Genomic DNA, 25,058 nt, shown 5'->3' on the forward strand with positions numbered 1-25,058 from the left:
GACAGGCATAGCTGGGGCCCATACGTGTGCCCATGGCTACCCCTTTGGGCTGGAGGAAGTGGGAGGATTCAAAGGAGAAATTGTTAAGGGTGAGGACCAGTTCGGCCAAACGAATGAGAGTGTCGGTGGAAGGGTGCTGTGGGGGACGATGGGAGAGGAAAAAACAGAGGGCTTGGAGGTCCTGGTCATGGCGGATGGAGGTATATAGGGATTGGATATCCATGGTGAAAATGAGGCATTGAGGGCCGGGGAAACGGAAGTCTTGAAGGAGGTGGAGGGCATGGGTGGTGTCTCGAACATATGTGGGGAGTTCCTGGACTAGGGGGGATAGGACAGTGTCGAGGTAGGTAGAGATGAGTTCAGTGGGACAGGAGCATGCTGAGACAATGGGTCGGCCAGGGTGGTCAGGCTTGTGGATCTTGGGAAGGAGGTAGAACCAGGCAGTGCGGGGTTCCCGGACTATGAGGTTGGAAGCTGTGGGTGGGAGATCTCGTGAGGTGATGCCCCCCAACGCATCTCGTCCACATCCCGCACCTCCGCCCTCAGACCCCACCCCTCCAACCGTAACAAGGACAGAACGCCATCTCAACATTAAAGGTGTGAGGTTAAAGTCTGTTTGTATTCCAAACTAGAGTCAGACTGGATCTATTTCTAAAGTGGAATTTACAAAACATTATATGGATTGACTGCCCGTAGGTTCTGCATTTTTTGAGCAAAATAGAATGTATCTTCAAATAAAATTCTGCAACTATAAATTCAACCCATAAACCTATATGTGTGAGTGTGCAGGAGAGAGACAACGAGAGAGAGAGAGAGAGAGAGAGAGAGAGAGACAGAGACAGAGACAGAGACAGAGACAGAGACAGAGACAGAGTGAGTGTGCGTATGTGAGTGTGTGAGCTTGAGTGCATGCGAGAGAGGGTGTGCTTGCATGCGTGTAAGCTTGGTAAAGTATGTGTGTGATGGGTATAAACCTGTGAGAGGGTGCGTGCATGGGTGTGGGTGTGGGAGGTGTATGTGTGTGTGTACGAGAGAGAGCTTGTGTATGAGAGAGGGTCAACATGAGTAAATGAGTATGTAAGTGTGTGTGTATGAGAGACTGTACATAGTGCAGTGGGGTCACTATACTGAACCTACAGGCAGTCAATCCATATAATGCTTTGTAAATTCCACTTTAGAAGTAGAACTAATCTGACTCAACTTTGGGCTACAGACAGACTTTAACCTCACACCTTTAATGCTGAGATGTCACCTTTTGTTATAAAACCCTAAGCTATCTTGAGAACGTGACTTAAAAGAAGTTCTAGGATTTACATATTAATGAACCGAAACTAGCAAACCTATTCTAAAAGATGAAAGACTTAGAGTGATAGAGATGTACAACACAGAAACATACCCTTCGGTCTGGCTCGTCCGAACAGATATCCCAACCCAATCTAGTCCCACCTGCCAGCACCCGGCCCATATCCCTCCAAACCCTTCCTATTCATATGCCCATCCAGATGCCTTTTAAATGTTGCAATTGTACCAGCCTCCATCACTTCCTCTGGCAGCTCATTCCATACACGTACCACTCTCTGTATGAAAAAGTTGCCCCTTAGGTCTCTTTTATATCATTCCCCTCTCACCCTAATCTATGCCATCTAGTTCTGGACTCCTCCACCCCAGGGAAAAGACTTTGTCTAGGATTACACGCAATATTCCAACAGTGGTCTAGCCAATGTTCTGTACAACTGCAACATGACCTCCCAACTCCTGTACTCAATACTCTGACTAATCAAGGAAAGCATACCAAACACCGTCTTCACTATCCTATCTACCTGCGACTTCACTTTTAAGAAACTACGAATTTGCATTCCAAGTTCTCTTTGTTCAGGAACACTCTCCAGGACCTTACCATTAAGAGTATAAGTCCTGCCCTGATTTGCCTTTCCAAAATGTAGTACCTCATATTTATCTAAATTAAACCCCCTCTGTCACTCCTCAGCCCATTGGCCCATCTGATCAAAGTCCCATTGTAATCTGAGGTAACCTTCTTCGCTGTCCACTATACCTCCAATTTTGGTATCATCTGCAAACTTACTAGCTATACCTCCTATGTTCACATCCAAATCATTATATAAATGACAAAAAGCAGTGGACCCAGCACCGATCCTTGTGGTACACCACTGGTCACAGGCCTCCAGTCTGAAATACAACCCTCCGCCACCACCCTCTATTTTCTACCTTTGAGCCAGTTTTGTATCCTAATGGCTAGTTCTCCCTGTATTCCATGAGATCTAACTTGGCTAACCAGTCTCCCATGGGGAACCTTGTCAAACGCCTTACTGAAGTCCCTAGAGATTGCGTCTACCACTCTGCTCTCATTAATGTCTTTTGTTACTTCTTCAAAGATCTCAATCAAATTCATGAGACATGATTTCCTACTCACAAAGCCATGCTGGCTATGCTTAATCAGTCTTCCCCTTTCCAAATATATATAAAACCTGTCCCTAAGGATTCCTGCCCACCACTGATATCAGACTCACCAGTCTATAGTTCCCTGCCTTTTCCTTACTGCCTTTCTTAAATAGTGGCACCACGTTAGACAACCTCCAGCCTTCCGGCACCTCACCTGTGACTATCAATGATACAAATATCTCAGCAAGAGGCAGAGCAATGACTTCCCAAGCTTCCCACAGAGTTCTAGGGTATACCTAGTCAGGTCCTGGGAATTTATTCACTTTTATGTATTTCAAGACATCCAGCACCTTGTCCTCCGAAATACAGATACTTTTCAAGATGTTGCCATCTATTTCAAAATCCAACAAGTTAATTTGGAGGCACTAGCTTTCGAAGCACTGCTTCTTCATTAGATAGCAGTGAAGCAGGATCATATGACACAGAATCTATAGCAAAGGATTAGTGTTATGGAGCTGAAATGATATATTGAACAAACCTAGATGAAGGGATCTTGATCAGGTAGACCAGTGGGCTGAGAAGTGGCAGATGGAGTTGAATTTAGATAAATGTGAGGTGCTGCATTTTGGGAAAGCAAATCTTAGAAGGACTTATACACTTAATGGTAAGGTCCTAGGGAGTGTTGCTGAACAAAGAGACCTTGGAGTGCAGGTTCATAGCTCCTTGAAAGTGGAGTTGCAGGTAGATAGGATAGTGAAGAAGGCATTTGGTATGCTTTCCTTTATTGATCAGAGTATTGAGTACAGGAGTTGGGAGGTCATGTTGCGGCTGTACAGGGTTAGGCCACTGTTGGAATATTGCATGCTGTTCTGGTCTCCTTCCTGTCGGAAAGATGTTGTGAAACATGAAAGGGTTCAGAAAAGATTTACAAGGATATTGCCAGGATTGGAGGATTAGAGCTACAGGGAGAGGCAGAACAGACTGCAGCTGTTTTCCCTGGAGCATCAGAAGCTGAGGGGTGGCCTCACTGAGGTTTATAAAATCATGAGGGGCATGGATGGGATAAATAGTCAAGGTCTTTTCCTTGGGGTGAGATAGTCCAGAACTAGAGGGCATAGGTTTAGGGTGAGAGAGCAAAGATATAAAAAGGACCTGAGGTGCAACGTTTTCACACAAAGGGTGGTGCGTGTTTGGAATGAGCTGGCAGAGGAAGTGGTGGAAGCTAGAGTCATAGTGATGTACAGCATGGAAACAGACCCTTCGGTCCAACTTATCCATGCCGACCAGATATCCCAACCCAATCTACTCCTACCTGCCAGCACCTGGCCCATATCCCTCCAAACCCTTCCTATTCATATACCCATCCAAATGCCTCTTAAATGTTGCTAGTACAATTACAGCATTTAAAAAGCATCTGGATGGGTACATGAATTGGAAGGGTTTAGAGGATTACGGACCAAGTGCTGGCAAATGGGACTAGATTAGGTTGGGATATCTGGTCGGCGTGGACAAGTTGGACTGAAGAGTCTGTTCCCATGCCATACATTTCTATGATTCTTTGACAGTCAATTGTTTGGGCGGGTTTGTCAACAAACAACTCCTGACTCTCTGTTTGTGCAGAGCAAGAAAACACAACTGTCTCATTGTGTGACTGTTTCATAATTACAAAGGATTTTCCAAACAAGAAGGTGGTGTTTGTGTTAATTTTCTACCCTTTGTCATGAATTATTATGTTTAAGATTTCTGCACTTTAGTGTGGACCTGGAAACCATCTTAATACAATAGCAGGTTGACAGTTCTGGTGAAAAGTCTCTGGATCTGAAACATTAACTCTGTTTTCTCTCTCCACTGATGCTGCTAGACCAGATAAGTTTCTCCAGCAATTTGTGTTCCTGCTTCAGATTTCCAGCAACCCTGACGTATTTATAAATCTTTTCTGAACCTTTTCACAAGTTCCACGACATCCTTCTTATAGCAGGGAGACCAGAATTGCATTTAGTATTCCAAAAGTGGCCAAAACAATGTCCTGTACAGCCACAACATGACCTCCCAACTCCGATAACCACTAAAGAAAAGCAGCCCAAACGCCTCCTTCATTATCCTGTCTATCTGGGACTCCACTTTCAAGGAACTATGGACCTGCACTCCAAGGTCTTTTTGTTCAGCAACACGCCCCAAGAGCTTATAATTAATTGTAAGTCCTGTCCTGATTTGCCTTCCAAACTGTAGCACTTCACATTTATATAAATTAAACGCCATCTGCCACTCCTCAGCCCATTGGCACATCTGATCAAGATTCCGTTGTACTGTGAGATCACCTTATTCCCCGTCCACTACACCTCCAATTTTGATGTCATCTGCAAACTTACTAACCATACCTTCTATGTTCACCTCCAAATCATTTATATAAATGACCCATCCACTTGGCTGGATGGGTGAAGCTCCAACAACACTCAAGAGGCCTGATACTATCCAGAACAGATTCCTTAATTAAATTTGGTTGGGGTTAATAAAATAATGAAAGTAGAGTGTGTTTTTGAGGACCAACTATTTCAACTGAGTACATTAGGCAGCATGTGTTTTTCCCAACCTTGCAGCTAACTCCAGAATGAGGAGAGGTACTGTTCACAATGGGGGGGGAACGGAATTGTTCACAGTGGGGAAGAATATTCACAATGGGGGGGATTGTTCACAATGGGGAGGAATGTTCACAATGGGGGGGAGTGTTCACGATGGGGGGGAGTGTTCACGATGGGGTGATTGTTCACATTGGGGGGGAGTGTGCACAATGGGGGGGGAATGTTCACAATGGGGTTGCAGGTCACTGTTCTGAAATGGAAGGTCACCCTTTTCTCTCAATCCCACCCTCGGGTGACTGTCTGGGTGATGTTTGCACACTGTTTCTGTGTGAGCTCCCTCTGGCTGGTCTGGTTTCCTCCCGCGGTCCAAAGGTGTTCAGCTTAGGGTGGGTTGGCCATGCTGAAATGCCCATAGGGTCCAGGGATGTGCAGGCTAGCGTGGTTAGCAATGGAGAATGCAGGATTACAGGATTGGGTGGGGCGGGTGGATCTGGGTGGGATGCTTTTCAAGAGGGCCGGTACAAACCCAAAGGCCTGAATGGCCTGCTTCCTACCTGTAGGGATTCTCTGATTCTAACTGAAATTTATAGTGGGTGGTGCAGGCCAACATACCTTGGGAATAGACAAGATTGAAAGCTCCCAAAAAGCCTCAGTACAGCCTCCTGTTCTTCAATGTTATCCAGGAATCTCTTAACAATCTCAGTGCCAAACCACTTTTTAATGAGTCAGCAACATTATTATTTTGGTTCTTCATTTGTAGGAGGTGGGCATGACTGGCTAGCCAGCCATTTATTTCCTGTCCCTAATTGCCCTTGAGCATTCAGCTTCACAGAATGGGAGGTGAGCTAACTGCCTGTATTAATATGGTGTGATTTGCAGGAAGCTAGAGACACGCAATGTACTTACTGCTCTTTGATCTAATGTCATTGTGCATCCTGGCAGACCACTTTAAAGCTAACCTTCCTTTCTAAGAATGCTACTGTCAGCCGATCCAAAGAAGTGAACCTGCAGATTCATCCTGGGCCAAGACTGAGTCAAGCATCCAGTCATGAGGCTGATGTACCTGAGAATGTGTAAGTGACAGCGCCCCTTCAGGTCAGACAACAAAACACAATGCCAAGCCAAAGATCAAAGCCACTCATCAGCCGTTGATGCAAGCTTTAATCAGTTAGCTCTGCAGAACACAGTGCAAATACGATTCCTTGATTCAAACAAGGAGGAAGGTTGAAATCTGTCACAGGGAAAAGCTCTTCTGCATGAGGATGTAGCAGGATATTTAGAGAAGCTTAATGCAGTCCAGCACAGCTTTTGTAAAACAGAAATAGTGTTCGGTTGATTTTGTTAACAGTTCTTTGAAGAAGCAACAAGCAACATAGATCAGAGATTCCCAACAACAGGTCCAGTTCCTAATGCAGAATATAGTGTTACATCTACAGAGAAGGTGCAGAGAGAGGTCAACTCTAATATATGAGAGGGCCATTCAGAAGTTTGATAACAGCGGGGAAGAAGCTGTTCTTGAAATTGTTGGTATGTGTTTTCAAACTTGTGAATCTTCTGCCCAATGGAAGAGGGTGGAAGAGAGTATAACTGGGATGGGAGGGGTCTTTGAGTATGTTGGCTGCTTTCCTAAGATAGTGGGTAGTGTAGATGCAGTTATTGGAGGGAAGGCTGGTTTTTGTGATGAATTGGCTGTGTTCACGATTGTGTAGTTTCTTGTGGTTTTGGGCACAGTAGTTCCCATACCAAGCTGTGATGTATCTGGATAGGATGCTTTCTATGGTGCATCTGTAAAAATTGGTAAGCGTCTTTGTGGACATACTAAATTTCCTTAAGCCTCCTGAGGAAGTAAAGGCATTAGTGTGCTTTGTTTACTGTAACTTGGATGATGGGAGGGAAGGTATGGTTGTCAAATTTGTTGATGACACAAGAATAGGGTGGAGAAGTGAGCTGTGATAGATACTATCCTCCCATAATACACCTACCACTTAAGGTCCTGACAAATGTCAGCATCAAAGAGAAAGGATGACCTTATAGAGGTTCATAAAATCCTGCGAGGCACGGGTAGGGTAAATAGACAAGGTATTTTCCCCAGGGTGGGGGAGGTAAAAACTAAAGGGCATTGGTTTAATTTGAAAGGGGAAAGATTTAGTAATGATCTATCAGGCAATTTTACATGCATAGGGTGGTACGTGTATAGAATGACTTGCCAGAGGAAATGGTGGATATATGAATAGGAAGGGTTTAGAGAGATATGGGCCAAATGCTGGCAGATGAGACTATGTCAGATTGGGATATCTGGTCAGTGCTGATGAGTTGGACCAAAGGGTCTGTTTCCCTGCAGTATGGCTCTAATGACATTACAGAGACAAAAATTCACAGGAGACTGACTGAGATGGTCAAACATAAATAATTCAACTTCTCTGTAAGATGGGACATAAATTTAAGATCATCATTCCCACAATGAAAGGAGAGGCGGAGGGTTCTAAAGCAGGATCAGGACTCAGCATCTAACATTTTATTGGAAAGACTGGGTCAGACTAGGTCTGTAGCTCAAGTCTAGGGAGTGGATAAAAGAAAATACATTGGATGCTGGAAATCAAAAAACAAACACAAAGAAAGCTGGAGAAACTCATAGGTCTGACAGCATCTGTGGAAAGAGGCAGAGATAATGTTTCGAGTCTGGTATGTCTTCTTCAGAACTGAAAGCTGTTAGAAAATGTTTTTTTAAAAAATACTTTTGTCTATGGAGTGGAACCAATGAACACAAGCTTCTGACTCAGAGGTAGGGTTGGCACCTGACATAATGGATCCTTAGAGCCAGATTTCACTATAAAGCAAAACCAAAAGGACTGGAGATGCTGTAAATCAGAAACAAAAACAGAAATTGCTGGAAAAGCTCAGCAGGTCTGGCAGCACCTGTTGTAAGGGTCACTGATTTCTCTCCACAGATGCTGTCAGGTCAGCAGGTCTGGCAGTAGGCAAAAGGGTGAGGACTACAGATGCTGGAAACCAGAGTTTAGATCAGAGTGGTGCTGAAAAAGCACAGCAGGTCAGGCAGCATCCGAGGAGCAGGAAAATTGATGTTTCAGGCAAAAGCCCTTCAACTGGCAGTACCTGTTGGGAGAAATCAGAGTTAATGTTTTTGGGACCAGTGACACTTATTACAGGTGCTGCCAGACCTGCTGAGCTTTTCCAGCAATTTCTGTTTTTGTCACTAGAAAGCAACTGGGTTTAAGAACTTTGATAAGTTTGCCTCTACAGTCGAGGGAGCTTAACTAGATCAGCAGAAGCCAAGGTCAAATCTGGGACACTGTGGTCAGAGCATGTCTTTGCACAAATGATTCTTTTTACCCAATGTGAGCTGCACACACTCAAGTAGCACATTTTCCGTGAACAGTGAGAACTATCCTACCTGCAGACGTGAGTTATAAACAGCTCTTGAATCAGTTGCTGGTAGTACCACCTCATATAGTTGCAGCATTTGATCCAGGCTTTGTAAAATAGGTTAGATGTGGTTTCCAGATTGATTACGCTCTAAATCATTAGAAGGAGGAAAGTCCATGGGTTTGGAGAAGCTTGCAGGGTCTTAAACCCCTGACTCAATCTTTCAATGATATAATTTTCCGTGTGAAGGAGCAGGAAACCCCGGAGCTGATGCCAGTAACCTGTGGCAAACCACATGATGCTGGTGTCCTCTATAAAATAGGGTGCTGCCTGTACACAAACTATCAGATTCAAGGGTGATCACAAAACAGACACAGTCGGTTCAAGTTAGGCCAACTCTGCAAAGTAATCCAGAAGACAGCAAGCAAAAAAACAACAAGATGCTGTGCAAATTCAAACTGCGATCCTTAATGGTGAGTCAATGAATTGTGTTGAAATAAGAAACGCAGATAGCCATTGAGAATGTACGGCCCAAAGGCAGACTTATGATTTGTGTGTGAGCCTTCATTAGGAAAATTCCAATGAGGAGCTGCAGCCAAAGCATCAAACAATTGAATGTCTGAATTACCGATCCGTGGGCTGAGGTGTTATCCATGGTTGTGCTGTCTGACATCAATGTTCATGTGCAGGAGGTTAAAAAACAGTCTTAACAAAGACTGCACTCCCACTTGCACTGGCAGCATCTCTCTTGAATGCTTAGCGACTGAGGCACCCGTTCAACAGTGGCCGGTGAAAAGAATGAACAGAATTATTTTGATTGCATGTTGACCATGGAGAAGGGATGAGATGGATAGGGCAGAGTTAATGATAGAGTGTGGGAGAAAATTCAATAGCGAGCAGTAGAGCAATGAGCTAAATGGCTGAATGCTTTAGCCACTTTTGGAATACTGCATTCAATTCTGGTCTCCCTTCAAAAGGAAAGATGTTGTTAAACTTGAAAGGGTGCAGAAAGGATTTACAAGGATGTTGCCAGGGTTGGAGAGTTTGAGCTACAGGGAAAGGTTGAAGCTATTTTCCCTGGAATATCAGAGGCTGAAGAGTGACCTTATAGAAGGTCATAAAATCATGAGGGGCACGGATAGGATAAACAGACAGGGTCTTTTCTCTGGGGTGGAGGAGTCAAAAACTAGAGGGTACAGATATAAAGTAAGATGGGAAATTTTCAAAAGGGAGCTAAAGGGCAACATTTTTATGTAGAAGGTGGTGCATGTATGGAATGAGAGGAAGTGGTGGAAGGGAGTATAATTGTAACATTTAAAAAGCATCTAGATGGGTATATGAATAGAAATGGTTTAGAGGGGTATGGGCCAGGTGCTGACAAATGGGACTAGCTTAATTTAGGATATCTGGTTGGCATGGACGAGTTGGACCAGAGGGTCTGTTTTGGTGCTGTACATCTCTACAATTCTATGGTTTGGAGCTGCTGATTGAGAGTTAAAGATGGGACAAGGTTCGGGTTAATATCCTTGCTCCTCACCTTGGGATCTCTCACATGCACCCTATGGGGTAGAAAGGGTCTCGCTTGAAAGATGGTATCTCTGACATGGCTGCACTCTAAGGGTGGAGCCAGGTTATAGGATGTGCACAACTCAGTGGCAGGCTCCCAGCTGAATGTGAGCCCTGGGTGTACCCCAGAGAAAATGGGGAATGTCCTCAATGGACTGCAGCTGTGTGACAAGGAAAATTATCAGAAGGAAAAAGAACATGATGTTTAATTCACCTCAGCTTTATGATTACAGAGGGCAGTGTGCCCACACATCAAACGAGTTTTCTCAGTGAAGTTCTGTGCCTCTGATTTTATAGAGGAAATGGTTTTGTTGATGATTAGATCTGTCACCCACTCAACATGTTTCATCTGTAAGGTTAAATATCTTGAAATGAACTAAGCCTGCTTCCACAATGAACATGCCACTGCCCCGTGCTTGAGTGGTACTCTGCACAGCATCTGTGCCCATTGCCCTATGCAAACAGCATTCCCATAATGTAGTTCAGTAACTGTACATCCACCAGGAGAACGGGGAAGGAACTGACGGGGATGAATGTAGCCACACAATACAATGGGTTAAAGGTCTGATCTGACAGGTGGAGATAGGGACAGCTGCTAATCGCAAAGGTACTTTCAGTATAACAATAGTGAGGGTGAAAATTGAATTATAAGCATGCTTGAAGTGGAAGAAAATTCTGGAGGAGCAGAGTACTCACTCAAGAGCTCCTTGAAAGAGTAGATGGGCTCAATACTGTCTGATTGGAAGGTTGACAATGAGGGAGGTGAGGAGAGACCTGTTAAAGATGAACTGAGTGAGCACCAAGTAAGGAACATTCTGAAGGATCGCTTCCTCTGAATCTTTGTCCATGAGTAACATGTCCCCTGATGTTTCCCACCAGAAGCCAGGGAGATCTCAAAGTGGAGCTTAAAGCCCAGGGCAGGCAGAGTGTGAATTCCCAGCAGTTGATATTTCTGATTTCAGTAGCTTTCTTTAATAATGAGTTGCTTGCTCTCGTTTTCTCTCCAGACCTCTGTGGTTCTGCTCCTTGTGGTGCTCACCATCCTGACAGAAGCTGCCTCCACGGGCAAAAGGAAGGATAACAAAAGGAAAGAGGTGCGCTCACGCACACGGAGAAACACGAGCTACATGCTGGAATTGGAAAACATTAAATGGTCCTCGCACGCTCCACCACGCAGCTGGCACATCATCCATGGTAGCTTCATGAACCGCTCGGTGTCTCCCTGGATCTACAGGTAAGTTCAAGCTCAAACCAACCTTACCTCCATTCAGTTATCGCAGCTGCTGGCCCTCAGTCCAACATCATGCTCACGCTCTCTGTATCACCACTGGCTTTCTCCACTGCCCAGTGTCAGTGAATGCTAACCATAGTGTATGGTCTGTGATAGCTGGGGCATTACCTGCCTGCAGTACTGCCCTGTCAGGACAGTGGGACGACCGGCAACTTCTTTCTATTCAGCTTCATGGTTGAACAGTCACAACTTGAAGTTCCCTCTAAAGGGCACTTACCAACAAAGCTGAGATTCTGTCAATTAATTTCTGCAAAAACTAAATCATTCCTGGAGTGTGAAGACAGCTGGCAAGGTCCAGCATGTGCTGCTAATCCCTAATTGCCCTCAAACTGAAGGGGCACACTAAATGATTTCTGAGGAGGGTTTGGAGTGACATGAAGGCCAGACTGGATACAGATGGCAGCTTTCATTCCCTTAAAGTCACTAGTGTAGCATTTACTGATTGGTTTTTACAACAATCGATGGTAGCTTAATGGTTGCTATCAGCGAGAATAGCTTGGAGATTGATTGACTGAATTGCGATTCCACCAGCTATTGTAGTGGCATGTAAACCTGGGTTCCTAGAGCATTAGCCTGGCCTCCCACTCACCAGTACACCACCGTCTCCCCAGCACTGATAGTTAATTCACTTTTCATTTTCAGGCTGGACCACGATCCCAACCGTTACCCTGTTATCATCCGGAGAGCAGAATGTGTGTCCTCCCACTGCCTGAACTCCGAAGGGAAAGAGGATCTGAATCTCAACACCCGTCTCGTCAAGCAGGAGATGATTGTACTGAAGAAAGAGGGTCATGAGAACCGAATCACCTACCGTGCAGAGCTGGTGATGGTTCCTGTTGCCTGTATCTGTGTGCTCCCAGTGGTCGTCAAAACCTAAAGGGATCCGATTAACAAAGGGTAAAGCCAGATGAAGCCCAACTCAACACAGTCAGTCTTTATTATTCTAAAGTATCAGTTCAGAGTGAGGAACAAAGCCATTGAAATCACAAACTGCCAGAAAGTCAGTCACATTGTTTTGAAGTACCAGCTCATTTACAACGCACACACCCTTGCCCAGCAATACCATCCACTTCCTCACTCACACCACCCCTTCCCACCCTACCATACTACCCAATCCCCTGCTTCATCCACAACACCCTTCCCTGCCATACCCACACCACTCCCTCCTCTGCCCTTGTGAACTCTGTCCTCCACTCACGCCAGCTCCTCCATTTTGCATGACACTTCAGCAGTTCTGGAAAATCCTCCCTCACCCACAGCAGGAGTTGTTTCGACTCTGGATCTTTCAAAGAGTAGGAATATCCCAATCTTCTCTCCTCAGGCAATTGACAAACTCCCTGAAACCCAATGTCCTTTCAAATCAGAAGAACATCAAAGTTTTTTTTGGAGGAATCATGTTAAAATTAAGAGATTCCCTCCCACCCAACTAACAGTTAGACTTTAGGGCAGCACGGTGGCACAGTGGTTAGCACTGCTGCCTCACAGCGCCAGAGACCTGGGTTCAATTCCCACCTCAGGCGACTGACTGTGTGGAGTTTGCACATTCTCCCCGTGTCTGCGTGGGTTTCCTCCGGGTGCTCCGGTTTCCTCCCACAGTCCAAAGATGTGCGGGTCAGGTGAATTGGCCATGCTAAAATTGCCCGTAGTGTTAGGTAAGGGGTAGATGTAGGGGTATAGGTGGGTTGCGCTTCGGCGGGTCGGTGTGGACTTGTTGGGCCGAAGGGCCTGTTTCCACACTGTAAGTAATCTAATTAATGGAGGGAACCATTTCCTTTAACAGTGCTAGGCCTCCCTTAAAATCAGTATTCCTGCCTTTTCCCTATCCAAATGGGAAAGTGTCCATGCCAGGCCGGAGTTAGGCCCAACATTCATTCTCAATTTTTTTTTACTAAGAGCATTGTCCTCCCCCTGGTCCCTCTGGAGAAAATGTCTCCATGTATGACATGCCCAACACCCTTCAATACTGCCTTTCCTTTGAAGACACATGTCAATTTCAGATGGACAAAATGACACTGTGTGTTTGTGACATCTGGGGTCTTGAATTTTGTGGCCCACAGCAAGTGACCATCTCGGGGTCATCCTGGCCGACCAACCCCACCCCTACCTGGTACTTCCCCTACCCCACCCAGAGGAGAGGCCTCAGACTCTGCTCGAAGTTCCCTGGGAGTGCCGATCTCACAGGATGAGGTATGTGTGAGGGACAATCCATACTGCGCTAGGCATTGCCACTCCTTCCCGCCCAAGGGACACAGTCACCCTGTTACATTCTGTGAATGAAACATAAGAAATGGGCCGTGACTTTGAAGATGTGACAGACACAGGCCACTCACTGCCAACCCAGTCAATGTCTGTTTCCCAGACAATCAGCAAGCCCAGGGAACAGCACAGCTGGAGTGAGTCTGATGGAAATTGGGATTGCTTGGGACCCAGAGCGAGCGAAGTACAAATAACCAGTTCTGAGTGTTGCGGATGATTGAAGTACTGACCATGTCAGAGGCAAAATGGGCCTTGCTGGTAGTTGGCTGGTAAACTCTCTCTGGCTTCACCTCATTGGTGAGGTTTGGGAGTGTCAGTTGGATCACTTTAGCATGGAATTGTACAATTCAGGAACAGCTTGTTCCTCCTGTCATTTCTACTGTTATTTTTCCTCATTATATTAGGACCAGCAAGGGACAGATTTGCTGGGGAATGGGGGGAGGGGGGCAGGTGCGGGGTAGTAGTGGATGAGGGGCTGTCGTTGGACATTTGAGGTGTGGCCCAATGGAGTTAAGATTGAGTGGGGTGGGGTTGGGGGGGGTGGGAGGGGGAGGGTGAGGGGGTTGGGGGGAAGGTGGGGTTGGGTGGGAGTGGGCAGGGGAGGTGGAAGGGGGAACAGATCAGGCACAGATTGTTCCAGGAGCAGTCACATGGACTGAATCCTCTCAGTGTCAGCTTGCCAGCAAATCTATCAAACTGCAATATTAGCTCAGCGACACTCTAATAATTCTCTACATAGTTTTAATCCATGTTCAGTGTGAATGGTGACTCTGCTCCAAACCAGTCACTTCCTGATACAAGCCCAAAATTCCTCGATCAATAGTGTGGGAACTCAGGAAGGAGCACGGAGGGGTTTCTGTGAGGGAGCTGCCTAAGTCTCCACACCAGTGCTAATGCCTGCATGCAGAATGGTGCCTCACCGCAGTCTGCATTATTGCTGCACAGTTGGCACCAGATAACATTATCAGCTTGTGGGGTCCGTATTCCAGTGGTTGCCAGTCATTAGTCAGTACCCCCCTTCGCAATGTTGGTGCCTGGCACTCACCATCCAATCAATGCACTGTCTAGGTGTCAGCCTTTTACCTGGTTTCCCATGGTTCGGATCAGTTGCAGCCTTTAGCCTGGAGTTAGCCTGCTCTCTCCAATTGGGCCAATCTTGGAAGCAATGGGCAGTTTTAAAAATGCTGGTGCAACATTAGCAAACTTTAGCAAACAAATAGAGCAGATTACGTGATGGAAATGAAATGTAAGAATGTATTAAATGTGTTAATTTATTAAGTTATTTCTTTGTATTTATATAAAGATTAAATATTTCTGCCTAAAATGCCTCAACTGTACACTTCGGTTTTAAAATAAAGATTAATGCATTAATCAATCAGATTCTGGCTTTGAGCATTCATTTCACAACCAAAGTAGAGAATCTCAGAATCACGAGTGTTCAGATTGATGAAGATGCCATCGTGGCAGTGCCAGTTGTCTGAACAAGCATCCCCCTCAGGACCATTCTCTCACCTTCATTCGGTAACCCTGCACATTTTTCCTTTGCAAACAACTGTCTAATTCCACTCTTTCACTCAATGGACTCTGCTTTGCCCACTTCTTGCATTTGCTTCTTTCAGTAAGTAATTTAAAGCTCTCGATCTTTTCACTAACGGACACTGTTTCACCCTCTGTCCTCCGTTCAGACCTCCTGTGATTTTGAACAGTTCAGTCAAATGCCTTCTCTCTCAGCTTTCCCTTCTCCAGGTATGGCAGGCACAACGCCTAAAGGCTATCTTCAGAAATTAATCCACACCTTTGCACAACATCACAAGCTAAACTCAAAAATTACAACACTTGGTCATTGGCCTCTCTAGTTAACGGTTACATTACACAGACAGTCATTCCCTATGGACAAGCCCTACACATACACCGGATTTGCTCAGATGAGGAGGAACGTGATGGACACCTGGAAGTACTCAAGGATGGCCTCACAAGAACGGGGTACGATGCTCGACTCATCAACCTCCAGTTCCGACGTGCCACAGCAAAGAACCGTACTACAACACAGTCATTCTGATGTGAGACTGAGCTTCCTTGTTGATTCACTGCAGTCTGTGTGTGGTCTACATACACTCACATCCTCTAGTAGGGGAGAATAGGACTATGGGTCATAAAAGGTTTTATAAAACATAAGGTGTCATTAAACATAAAAGGGACATGAGGACTGGAGTATGGCTAATGTTGTGACTTTATTTAAGAATAAACTACAGACCTGTGAGCCTGACATCAGTGATGGGCAAGTTGTTGAAGGTGATTCTGAGAGAGGGGTTTTGGAGAGAATAAACATGTCAACAAGGTTTTGTACAAGGAAAGTCATGTCTCACAACTAGATTGAGTATTTTGAGGAAGTAACAAAAAAGGTTGATGGTGGCGGAGCAGTAGACATTGTTAACTTGGGAATTTAGTAAAACCTTTGACAAGGTTCTGCTTGGTAGACCGATGAGTAAAGTTAGTTCACATGGGATTCAGGATGAACTTGCCGACTGGATACAAAATTGTTTTGATGGTAGGAGACAAAGGGTGGTGGTGGAGAGTTACTTTTTAGACTGGAGGCCCGTGACCCAGTGGTGTTCCACAGGGATCAGTACTGGGTTCACTTTGGTTTGTCATTTATATAAACAACTTGGATGAGGATGGAGGAGGCAACGTTAATAATTTTGCAGATAACACTAAAATCGGTGGGAGAGTGGACAGTGAAGAAAGTTATCTAAGATTACAAAGAGATCTTGATCAGTTGGGTCAATGGACTTAAAAATGGCAATGGGGTTCAATCAAGATAAATGTGAGGTATTACATTTTGGTAAAACAGAGAAGGATGGGCTTTATGCAATTAATGGTAGGGCCCTGGGTAGTGTTAAAAACCCAAGAGACCTCAGAGTTCAGGTACACAATTCCTTGGAATTTGTGCCATAGGGAATCAGGGTGATTAAGAAGGTGTTAAGTACGCTTGCCTTCATTGCTCAGACCTTTGAGTTGACTCGTTCTGTTGAGGTTGTACAGGACACATTAGCGAGGCCCCTTCTGGAGCACTGTGTGTAGTTCTGGTTGCCCTGCTATAGAGAGATTATTAAGCTGGAGAGGGTTCAGAAAAGACATATCAGGATGTTACCAGGAAGGGAGGATTTGAATTATAAAAATAGGCTGTAATAGACTGAGACTTTTTTCATTGGAACTTAGGAGATTGAGGGGTGATCTAATAGAGGTTTATAAAATTATAACTGGCATAAATAATGTGAATAGCAAAGAGTCTTTTCCCTAGGGTGGAGGAGTTCAAAACTAGAGGGCATACTTTTAAGGCAAGGGGCAAAAGTTTTAAAGAGGGGCAACTTTTTTTACACAGAGTGGTTCATGTGTGGAATGAACTTCCTGAGGAAGTGGTGGATGCTGGGACAGTTATAATGTTTAAAAGACATTTGGATAGGTACCTGAATAGGAAAGGTTTGGAGGGATAAGGGACAAACACAGGTAAGTGGGACAAGTTTAGTTTGGGAAATTGACTGGTGTAGACGAGTCGAACTGAAGGATCTGTCACTGTGCTGTATGACTCTGTGATAGAGATGAGGAAAAATTGCTTTTCTTAAAGGGTTCTTAGCATAATGTGTGGAAGTTCCTTATCAACAAGGTAAAAGAGACTGGGTCGTTGATTGTTTTCAAGGCTGAATTCAATAGATCTTTGATACACAAGGGAGTTGGGAAAGTTAGAAGGTCAGACAGGAAAAATGGGGTAAGATCACACCCAGCTCAGCCACTATCTTATGGAATGTTGGAGCAGGGGAGAAAGGCTGGATGATCCTCTCCTGCTCCCATGTTCTGACAATGCTGTTAGGGAGGGAATTCCTGGGATTCTCTCCAGGATTGAAGGAATGGCAATGTATTTCCAAATTAAGATGATGAGTGGCTTGGAGAGGAGCTTGCAAGGGGTGGCGTTCTAATCTATCTACTACCCATCCTTCTGGATGATTGGAGATGACTAACTTCCAACAACCACAACCATCTTCCTATGTGTCAGGTATGACTCCAGCCAGAGGAGAGTTTTTAAAAATTTATTCACAGGCCCTAATTTCCCAGAGGATAATTAACAGTCAACCACATGGCTGTGGGTCTGGAGTCACGAGTAGGCCTGACCAGGTAAGGACGGCAGTTTCCTTCCTTGAAGGACATTACTGAACCAGATGGGTTTTCCCTTACAATTGACAATGAATTCGTGGTCAGATATTTTTCATTGAATTCAGATTCCACCATCTGCCATCACAAGATTTGAACGTGAGTCCCCAGAACATTACCTCCGTCTCTGGATTAATAGTCGAGCTATAATACCACTAGGCGTTATTTCCACTTGGAAATCACTCCAGTTTTGCTAGGGCTTCTTGAAGCCACACTCTGTCAGATGCAGTCTTGATATCAAGGACTATCACTCTCCCCTCATATTTGTATGTCATTCATCTGTCATTGACACTGACTTAACAAACAGCCTGACTTCCATCATCTTCACAATGATTACATTCAGTTCTCTGAAATTACATTCGCCAGTAATACGGTGATAGTCTATGTCTTGCTTAAGCTTAACACTGACAATGTTTGATAATCTCTTGAACAGGTAATGAAAGCTGTTAGCGACTTGTGCACTGTGTATTCCAGTCATGGATTGTAAGTGAAGTAAGAAGGCATGTGATTGCAAAGTTAGGAGGAGATGTTGCAGGTTTAGAAAGTCGAGATTATAATGTGATTTTTTTTCAGCGAAATGTCACTGGGGTGTGTGTGTGTGTGTGTGTGTGTGTGTGTGTGTGTGTGTGTGTGTGTGTGTGTGTGTGTAGGAGCATTGTCTGTGGACATGTATATTTAAATAACTACTGTAAACTTGCAAGTCAAGAATGCGCATTTCTGGTGCAGAGACAAGAGTCCTGTCTATTCTTAGTTTGGTCTGAAAAGTCAAAGCATTGAAAGATAACCACTGCCCGCAGCTTCACTACAATGTCTTTATAAAGGCAAATGCAACCCACATAGGAGCATGCAAGATCTGGTTCTGATAACATCACATCCAGCCACTGGAGAAGAGAGTTGTCTGTACACTGCCATGAAAGTGTCACAGCCAGGGCTGTCATTTACAGTCAAACCAAATGGTTCTGTTTGCAGCCAGGCCTCCTGCAAAAGACACAAAACTCAAATATAAGTATGAAAATGCACTGGCTTTTTTTGGTTATGGAGTGAATGCAGCTGAGTTTGCATAATGTACATCAACGTCCATCATACACTCTTCAAATGATGTTATGCTTCAAATTCCTCTTTCCCTCACAAACAGCTGCCTTAACTGTCCAAAAGGACTTGTGGGGAATAATGAAAAGGAGTACAACTTAAATTTCTCCTTAGTTTGCCTGTTCATTTAATAAAATGTACAGGTCTGGTGTTACACTGGTAGTGTCCCTTCCACACGGCCAGGTACCACGTGCCGTAGTGCAGTGTCACAACATGTTTGAGTAAGTTGATTTCATTTTAAAAAAGGGAAGGTCAACGCCTCCTGGTTAAACGTTGAGAATCAGCCACAGATTATCTGGGTTTCAACATCACTCCAACCTCATACACTGCAATTAGCAAGAACAAAATTACTGTGAATCCCCAGCAGAAGATCATTTTGTCCCAGAGCACAGGAGAAAGTGAGGACTGCAGATGCTGGAGATCAGAGTCGAGAGTGTGATGCTGGAAAAGCACAGCTGGTCAGGCAGCATCTAAGGAGCAGGGGAATCGACATATTAGGCACAAGCCCTTCACCAGGAATGAGGCTTGTGGATCGGGGCTCAGAGATAAATGGGGGGTGGGGGGAGGGGGATGAGAGTAGCTGGGAAAGTGATAGGTGGATGAGGGTGAGGGAGGAGGTGATAGGTCAGAGGGGGCAGTGATGGACCGGTCCGGAGGTGGTGCTGAATTGAAGGCTTGGGACTGGGATAAAGTCTCAGAGGACAACATCTATGCTAATACCCCAGAAAGACCTCTCCCACCATGATCAGCACATTCAACATTTATCTATAACTTACAGTTATGTAGCTCTTCTTATGGTTTCAACTTATATTTTTATTGCAAAAATATACTTTTTAAATTAAAAAATCTTTATTACTGAAGCAGTTCTGTACAGTATTTGTACATGAAGAACAAGCAAACATTGAGATTTGACACTACCTGCAGTTACAAAGACAGTCCAATGCATTTCTTATTTATGCAGGACAATATTTTTCACACATCTGAGGCACCCAGAGGATCTAATAACTGAACAGACTCCCATTGTACTTTAGTAGAAAGACCTTAAATATCTTCAAATTACTTATAGTCAATATTCGACTGTGAAATGCAGCCATTATTGTAACAAAACAGAAATGTCACCAATGACACAAACAACAAGATAAGCTGTTTTATTGTTACTGATGAATAAATGAAAACCAAAAGATCTGTGGACGCTGCAAATCAGAGACAAAAACAGAAATTGCTGGAAAAGCTAGCAGGTGTGGACAGAAATCAGAGTTAATATTTCGGGACAAGTCACCCTGAAAAATAAACGTCAGCCACGATCCAGGGGCAAGCTCCTGCCATCTTCAAAGCTGCACTATGGGATGTTTCTGTACCATGTGAAGATGACATTCAAGCTATAACTCCTCCACCTGAGAGGCTGAAGTGTTAAACTGTGCCATGTACAAGACAATGAGAGTTCAAATCTTGATGGGAACTTTGAGCATGTTAACTTGCGTGAATTCTTATCTGAGAATAAAAAACTGGTCTTAGTAAAAGTCACTGTGAAGTAGTGATTCTCCTATAACACCATTGTTGCATTCCAGTGAAACCCCGCTTAATAGAAAATCATTTAATAGAAATAATGGGGTTAGGGGCAGACCAGCATAAAATCTCATTCACGATCACTCAAAAATCACCCAAATGTTGAATGAAGGATTAAATCATATTTATTAATAAAAGTAAATTTAACACTATACATTTAAAAGATGTAAGAAAGCTGCTCTAGCAGCAACTGACATCAGTGCATGTGTAGAACAACGCACACAAACCAATGCCTGCTGGGATCATGCTATTGTGAACAAAGGTAAGAGTTCTCAAAAATACCGTTCCCTAATTCTTTCGCGACACTATAGTCAAATTGTGCTGCCAAAACTACCTGTAATCAAACTGTTGTGTAAATCTGTTTGATTTGCTTAGGGAAAGAAAGTGTCTTGTTTATCTACTCTGACCTGAGACCCTGAACACAATCTCACGATTGATTTAGTCAGTGAATCCATGTCTTCTTCCACCTTAACTACCTCATGTATTATTTGCCTCGGTCCAATCTGTTCTAGATTCGGAATGACTGAAATATTCCAGTACAGGACTCCATTCAGAATGCTGTGTCTGCACTAGCTCTCCAAATGAGCACTCACACCATACCATTCTCTTGCCCTCTCTTTGGAACGCTACACATTGCTCATTGAGAGGGGAGGCAATGGCCCAGCGGTAGTATTGCTGGATTGTTGATCCAGATAATGTCCTGCAACCTGGGTTCAAATTCCACCATATGGAATATGATTTCAGTAAAACTCTGACTTTAAGAGTCTAATGAAAAACCATTGATCCTTTGCCGATCGTTGTGGAAAAACCCATCTGTTCACTCATGTCCTGTAAGGAAGGAAACGGCCATCTTTACCTGGTCTGGTCTATATGTGACTCCAGACCCACAGCAATGTGGTTGACTCTTAATTCCCAGGGCAATAAATGCTGCTTGACCAGTGACGCCCTCACCCTGTGAATGAATAAAAAATAACTGTCCAATTCTCTGCTGAGGGCCTTATTTGCCTCTATCATACTCTCGGGGATTACACACCAGACCCTAATCACTCGCTGTCTGATAAAGATTTTCTTCATTACATTTGCTTCTTTTACTAATTACTTTCAATCCATGGCCTCTCATTTCCAATCCTTTCACAAGTGTAAACAGTTTCTCACTATTTACTGTGGCTACACCTTGCATGAGTTTGAGTACCTTGATTGGATCTTCTCTCTTCCTCCTTTCCTCCAATCTTCTGACTTCTCCATTCTAAATTCTTAACTGATTTTGTGCAAACTTCTTCCAAATTTATGGGGGTGTTCACCGTCAGCTTCGCCACTTGAGCTAGTTTATTACACACTGTCACATCCAGCAGCACTTTGACACGTGGGAGCTGAGTAAGACATTTGAGGGAGAAACCCTTGCTCACTCTGACCAAATTGATAACAAGCTCATTAAAATATCACAACTTATCATTCTTAATCATCTCTATCTTCAAAGTTGTTCAACAGTTTTGGTTCATAACAGAGTTTTGATGTGACAAGGGTGTACTCAGTGAATGTCAGAACACTAGGAAGCTCAGAGGGACAGAGGTATCATAGAACACAGAACATAGAAAAGTACAGCACAGAACAGGCCCTTTGGCCCTTGGTGTTGTGCAGAGGTTTAATCCTAAAGTAAAATATAATAACTTAATCTTCGCATCCCTCAACTCACTGCTCTCCATATGCATGTCTCGCAGTCACTTAAATGTCCCCAATGACTCTGCTTCCACCACCACCACTGGCAACGCATTCCATGCATTCACAACTCTCTGCGTAAAGAACCTACCTCTGACGTCTCCTTTGTACCTTCCTACTAATATCAACTAACAACGACTCCTCGTACCAGTCAATCCTGCCCTGGGGATAAATCTCTGGCTATTGACTCTCATATTCCACTCATTATCTTGTGTACCTCTATCAGGTCTCCTCTCTTCCTCCTTCTCTCCAGAGAGAAAAGTCCGAGCTTATTCAACCTCTCTTCCAGACAGCATCCTAGTAAACCTTCTTTGCACCCATTCCAAAGCCTCTGTACCTTTCCTATAATAGGGCGACCAGAACTGGACACAATATTCCAAGTGTGGTCTCACCAGGGACTTGTAGAGCTGGAGCAAAACATCTTAGCTCTTAAATTCGATCCCCGTTAATGAAAGCCAGAACACCATATGCTTTGTTAACAACCCTATCGACTTGATTGGCAACTTTGAGGGATCCACATACTTGCACACCCAGATCCCTCTGTTCCTCCACACTGCCAAGAATCCTGTCTTTAATCCTATATTCAGCATTCAAGTCCAACCTTCCAAAATGCATCATTTCACATTTATCCAGATTGAACTCCATCTACCATTTCTCAGCCCAGCTCTGCATCCTGTCTATGTCACGCTGCAGCCTGCAGTAGCCCTCTATACTATCGGCGACACCTCCAACTTTTGTGTCATCCGCAAATTTACTAACCCACCCCTCAACCTCGTCATCCAAGTCACTGATAAAAACTACAAAGAGCAGAGGCCCAAGAACAGAGCCCTGCGGGACCCGACTCAACACTGACCTCCAGGCAGAATACTTTCCATCTACAACCACTTTCTGCCTTCTGTCAGACAGCCAATTCTGAATCCAGGTAGCCAACTCTCCCTGTATCCCATACATCCTGACTTTATGAATGAGCCTACCACGAGGAACCTGATCAAATGCCTTGCTGAAGTCCATATACACCACATCCACTGCTTGACCTTCATCGACCTGTCTTGACACCTCCTCAAAGAGCTCAATAAGATTTGGGAGGCATGACCTGCCCCTCACAAAGCCATGCTGACTGCCTTTAATTACAGTATGCTTTGCCAAATAATCATAAATCCTATCCCTCAGAATTCTTTCCAAAACCTTGCTGACCACAGATGCAAGACTGACTTATATCTTGGGGAGCTTGTGCACAGATCCCTGAAGGTTGCAGGACAGGTTACTAGGGTCATTACAAAGGGAGATGGGACACTTTCCTTTATCACTTGAAGCACAGGCTATAAGAGCAGGGAAGTGATGTTGGGTCTGAACAGGTCTATAGTTAGGCTGCAGCTGGAGGACTGCGTGTGGTTCTGGTCTCCACACGATAGTAAAGATGTGATTGCACTGGGGGGGTACAGAGGAGGTTCACCAGGATGGTATGTGGGATGGAGCATTTCAGCGATGAAGAGAGGCTGGATCAGCTCAGGATGTTTTCTTCAGAGCAAAGAAGGCTGAGAGGGGACCTGATTGAGGGAATATTAGAATGTATTGCCTGGGAGGATAATTGAGGTGGGAAACCTCACAACCATTAAAAAAGTTGCGCAGTTGAACTGTAATAACCGGGAATTGGAACTACTGTAGGTTTTGTGAAGCTTTGAAGATACAGACTTGATGGGCTAAAAGGCATCTTCTGTACTGAATGGTTCTAGGATTTGAGATGACATATGACTGTCTCTAGTCTCTAAATTCCATTTCTGGCCATACTGACTCAATGGCTAAAGGGTCTTGTCTGTACTATATGATTCTAAGCAATGTGTTTTCCTTTGATCTTACAACACACTAACCACTTGGATGAGTTCTGCACTAATGCAAGCAGTCCCTTTTATCAATACTGACACTCCTTCCTTATCTGTTCTTGCTCAGTCTGGATCAGTTTCTATTAATCCCATGCAATACAGATGCTCCCATAAAATTATTGCTTCAAGTCCTATGCTTAACCGACTCAACCTGTCCACCCCTCTCACCCACTCCAACCTCTCACCCTCAGAACGTGCAGCCCTCCACTCCAACCCCAACCTCACCATTAAACCCGCAGACAAGGGAGGCGCGGTGGTAGTTTGGCGCACCGACCTTTATACCGCTGAGGCCAAACGCCAGCTCGCGGACGCCTCCTCTTATCGCCCCCTTGACCACGACCCCACCTCCCACCACCAAACCATCATCTCCCAAACCATCCAGGACCTCATCACCTCAGGGGATCTCCCATCCACTGCCTCCAACCTCATAGTCCCACAACCCCGCACCGCCCGTTTCTACCTCCTGCCCAAAATCCACAAACCTGCCTGCCCCGGCCGACCCATTGTCTCAGCCTGCTCCTGCCCCACCGAACTCATCTCCCAATACCTCGACACGGTCCTGTCCCCTTTAGTCCAAGAACTCCCCACCTACGTTCGGGACACCACCCACGCCCTCCACCTCCTCCAGGATTTTCGCTTCCCCGGTCCCCAACGCCTTATTTTCACTATGGACATCCAGTCCCTGTACACCTCCATCCCCCATCACGAAGGACTCAAAGCCCTCCGCTTCTTCCTTTCCCGCCGCACCAACCAGTACCCTTCCACTGACACCCTCCTTCGACTGACTGAACTGGTCCTCACCCTGAATGACTTCTCTTTTCAATCCTCCCACTTCCTCCAAACTAAAGGAGTTGCCATGGGCACCCGCATGGGCCCCAGCTATGCCTGCCTCTTCGTAGGATATGTGGAACAGTCCATCTTCCGCAACTACACTGGCACCACCCCCCACCTTTTCCTCCGCTACTTCGATGACTGTATCGGCGCTGCCTCGTGCTCCCACGAGGAAGTTGAACAGTTCATCAACTTTACAAACACCTTCCATCCCGACCTTAAATTCACCTGGACTGTCTCAGACTCCTCCCTCCCCTTCCTAGACCTTTCCATCTCTATCTCGGGCGACCGACT

At 44.8% G+C, this 25,058-nt stretch overlaps 1 protein-coding gene across 1 annotated transcript; it reads left to right on the plus strand.

The window, feature by feature from the left end:
• The first annotated feature begins 8,723 nt into the window (after nt 1–8,723).
• On the plus strand, nt 8,724–13,909 carry LOC132819303 (interleukin-17A-like). Its single transcript, XM_060830748.1, has 3 exons — nt 8,724–8,836; nt 10,937–11,163; nt 11,863–13,909. The coding sequence occupies exons 1-3, from the start codon at nt 8,804–8,806 to the stop codon at nt 12,095–12,097; spliced, it is 495 nt and encodes a 164-aa protein (XP_060686731.1). The 5' UTR covers nt 8,724–8,803; the 3' UTR covers nt 12,098–13,909.
• The last annotated feature ends 11,149 nt before the right edge of the window (nt 13,910–25,058 follow it).

The sequence above is a fragment of the Hemiscyllium ocellatum genome, chromosome 10, assembly GCF_020745735.1.
Source record: "Hemiscyllium ocellatum isolate sHemOce1 chromosome 10, sHemOce1.pat.X.cur, whole genome shotgun sequence".
Taxonomy (NCBI): Eukaryota; Metazoa; Chordata; class Chondrichthyes; order Orectolobiformes; family Hemiscylliidae; genus Hemiscyllium; species Hemiscyllium ocellatum.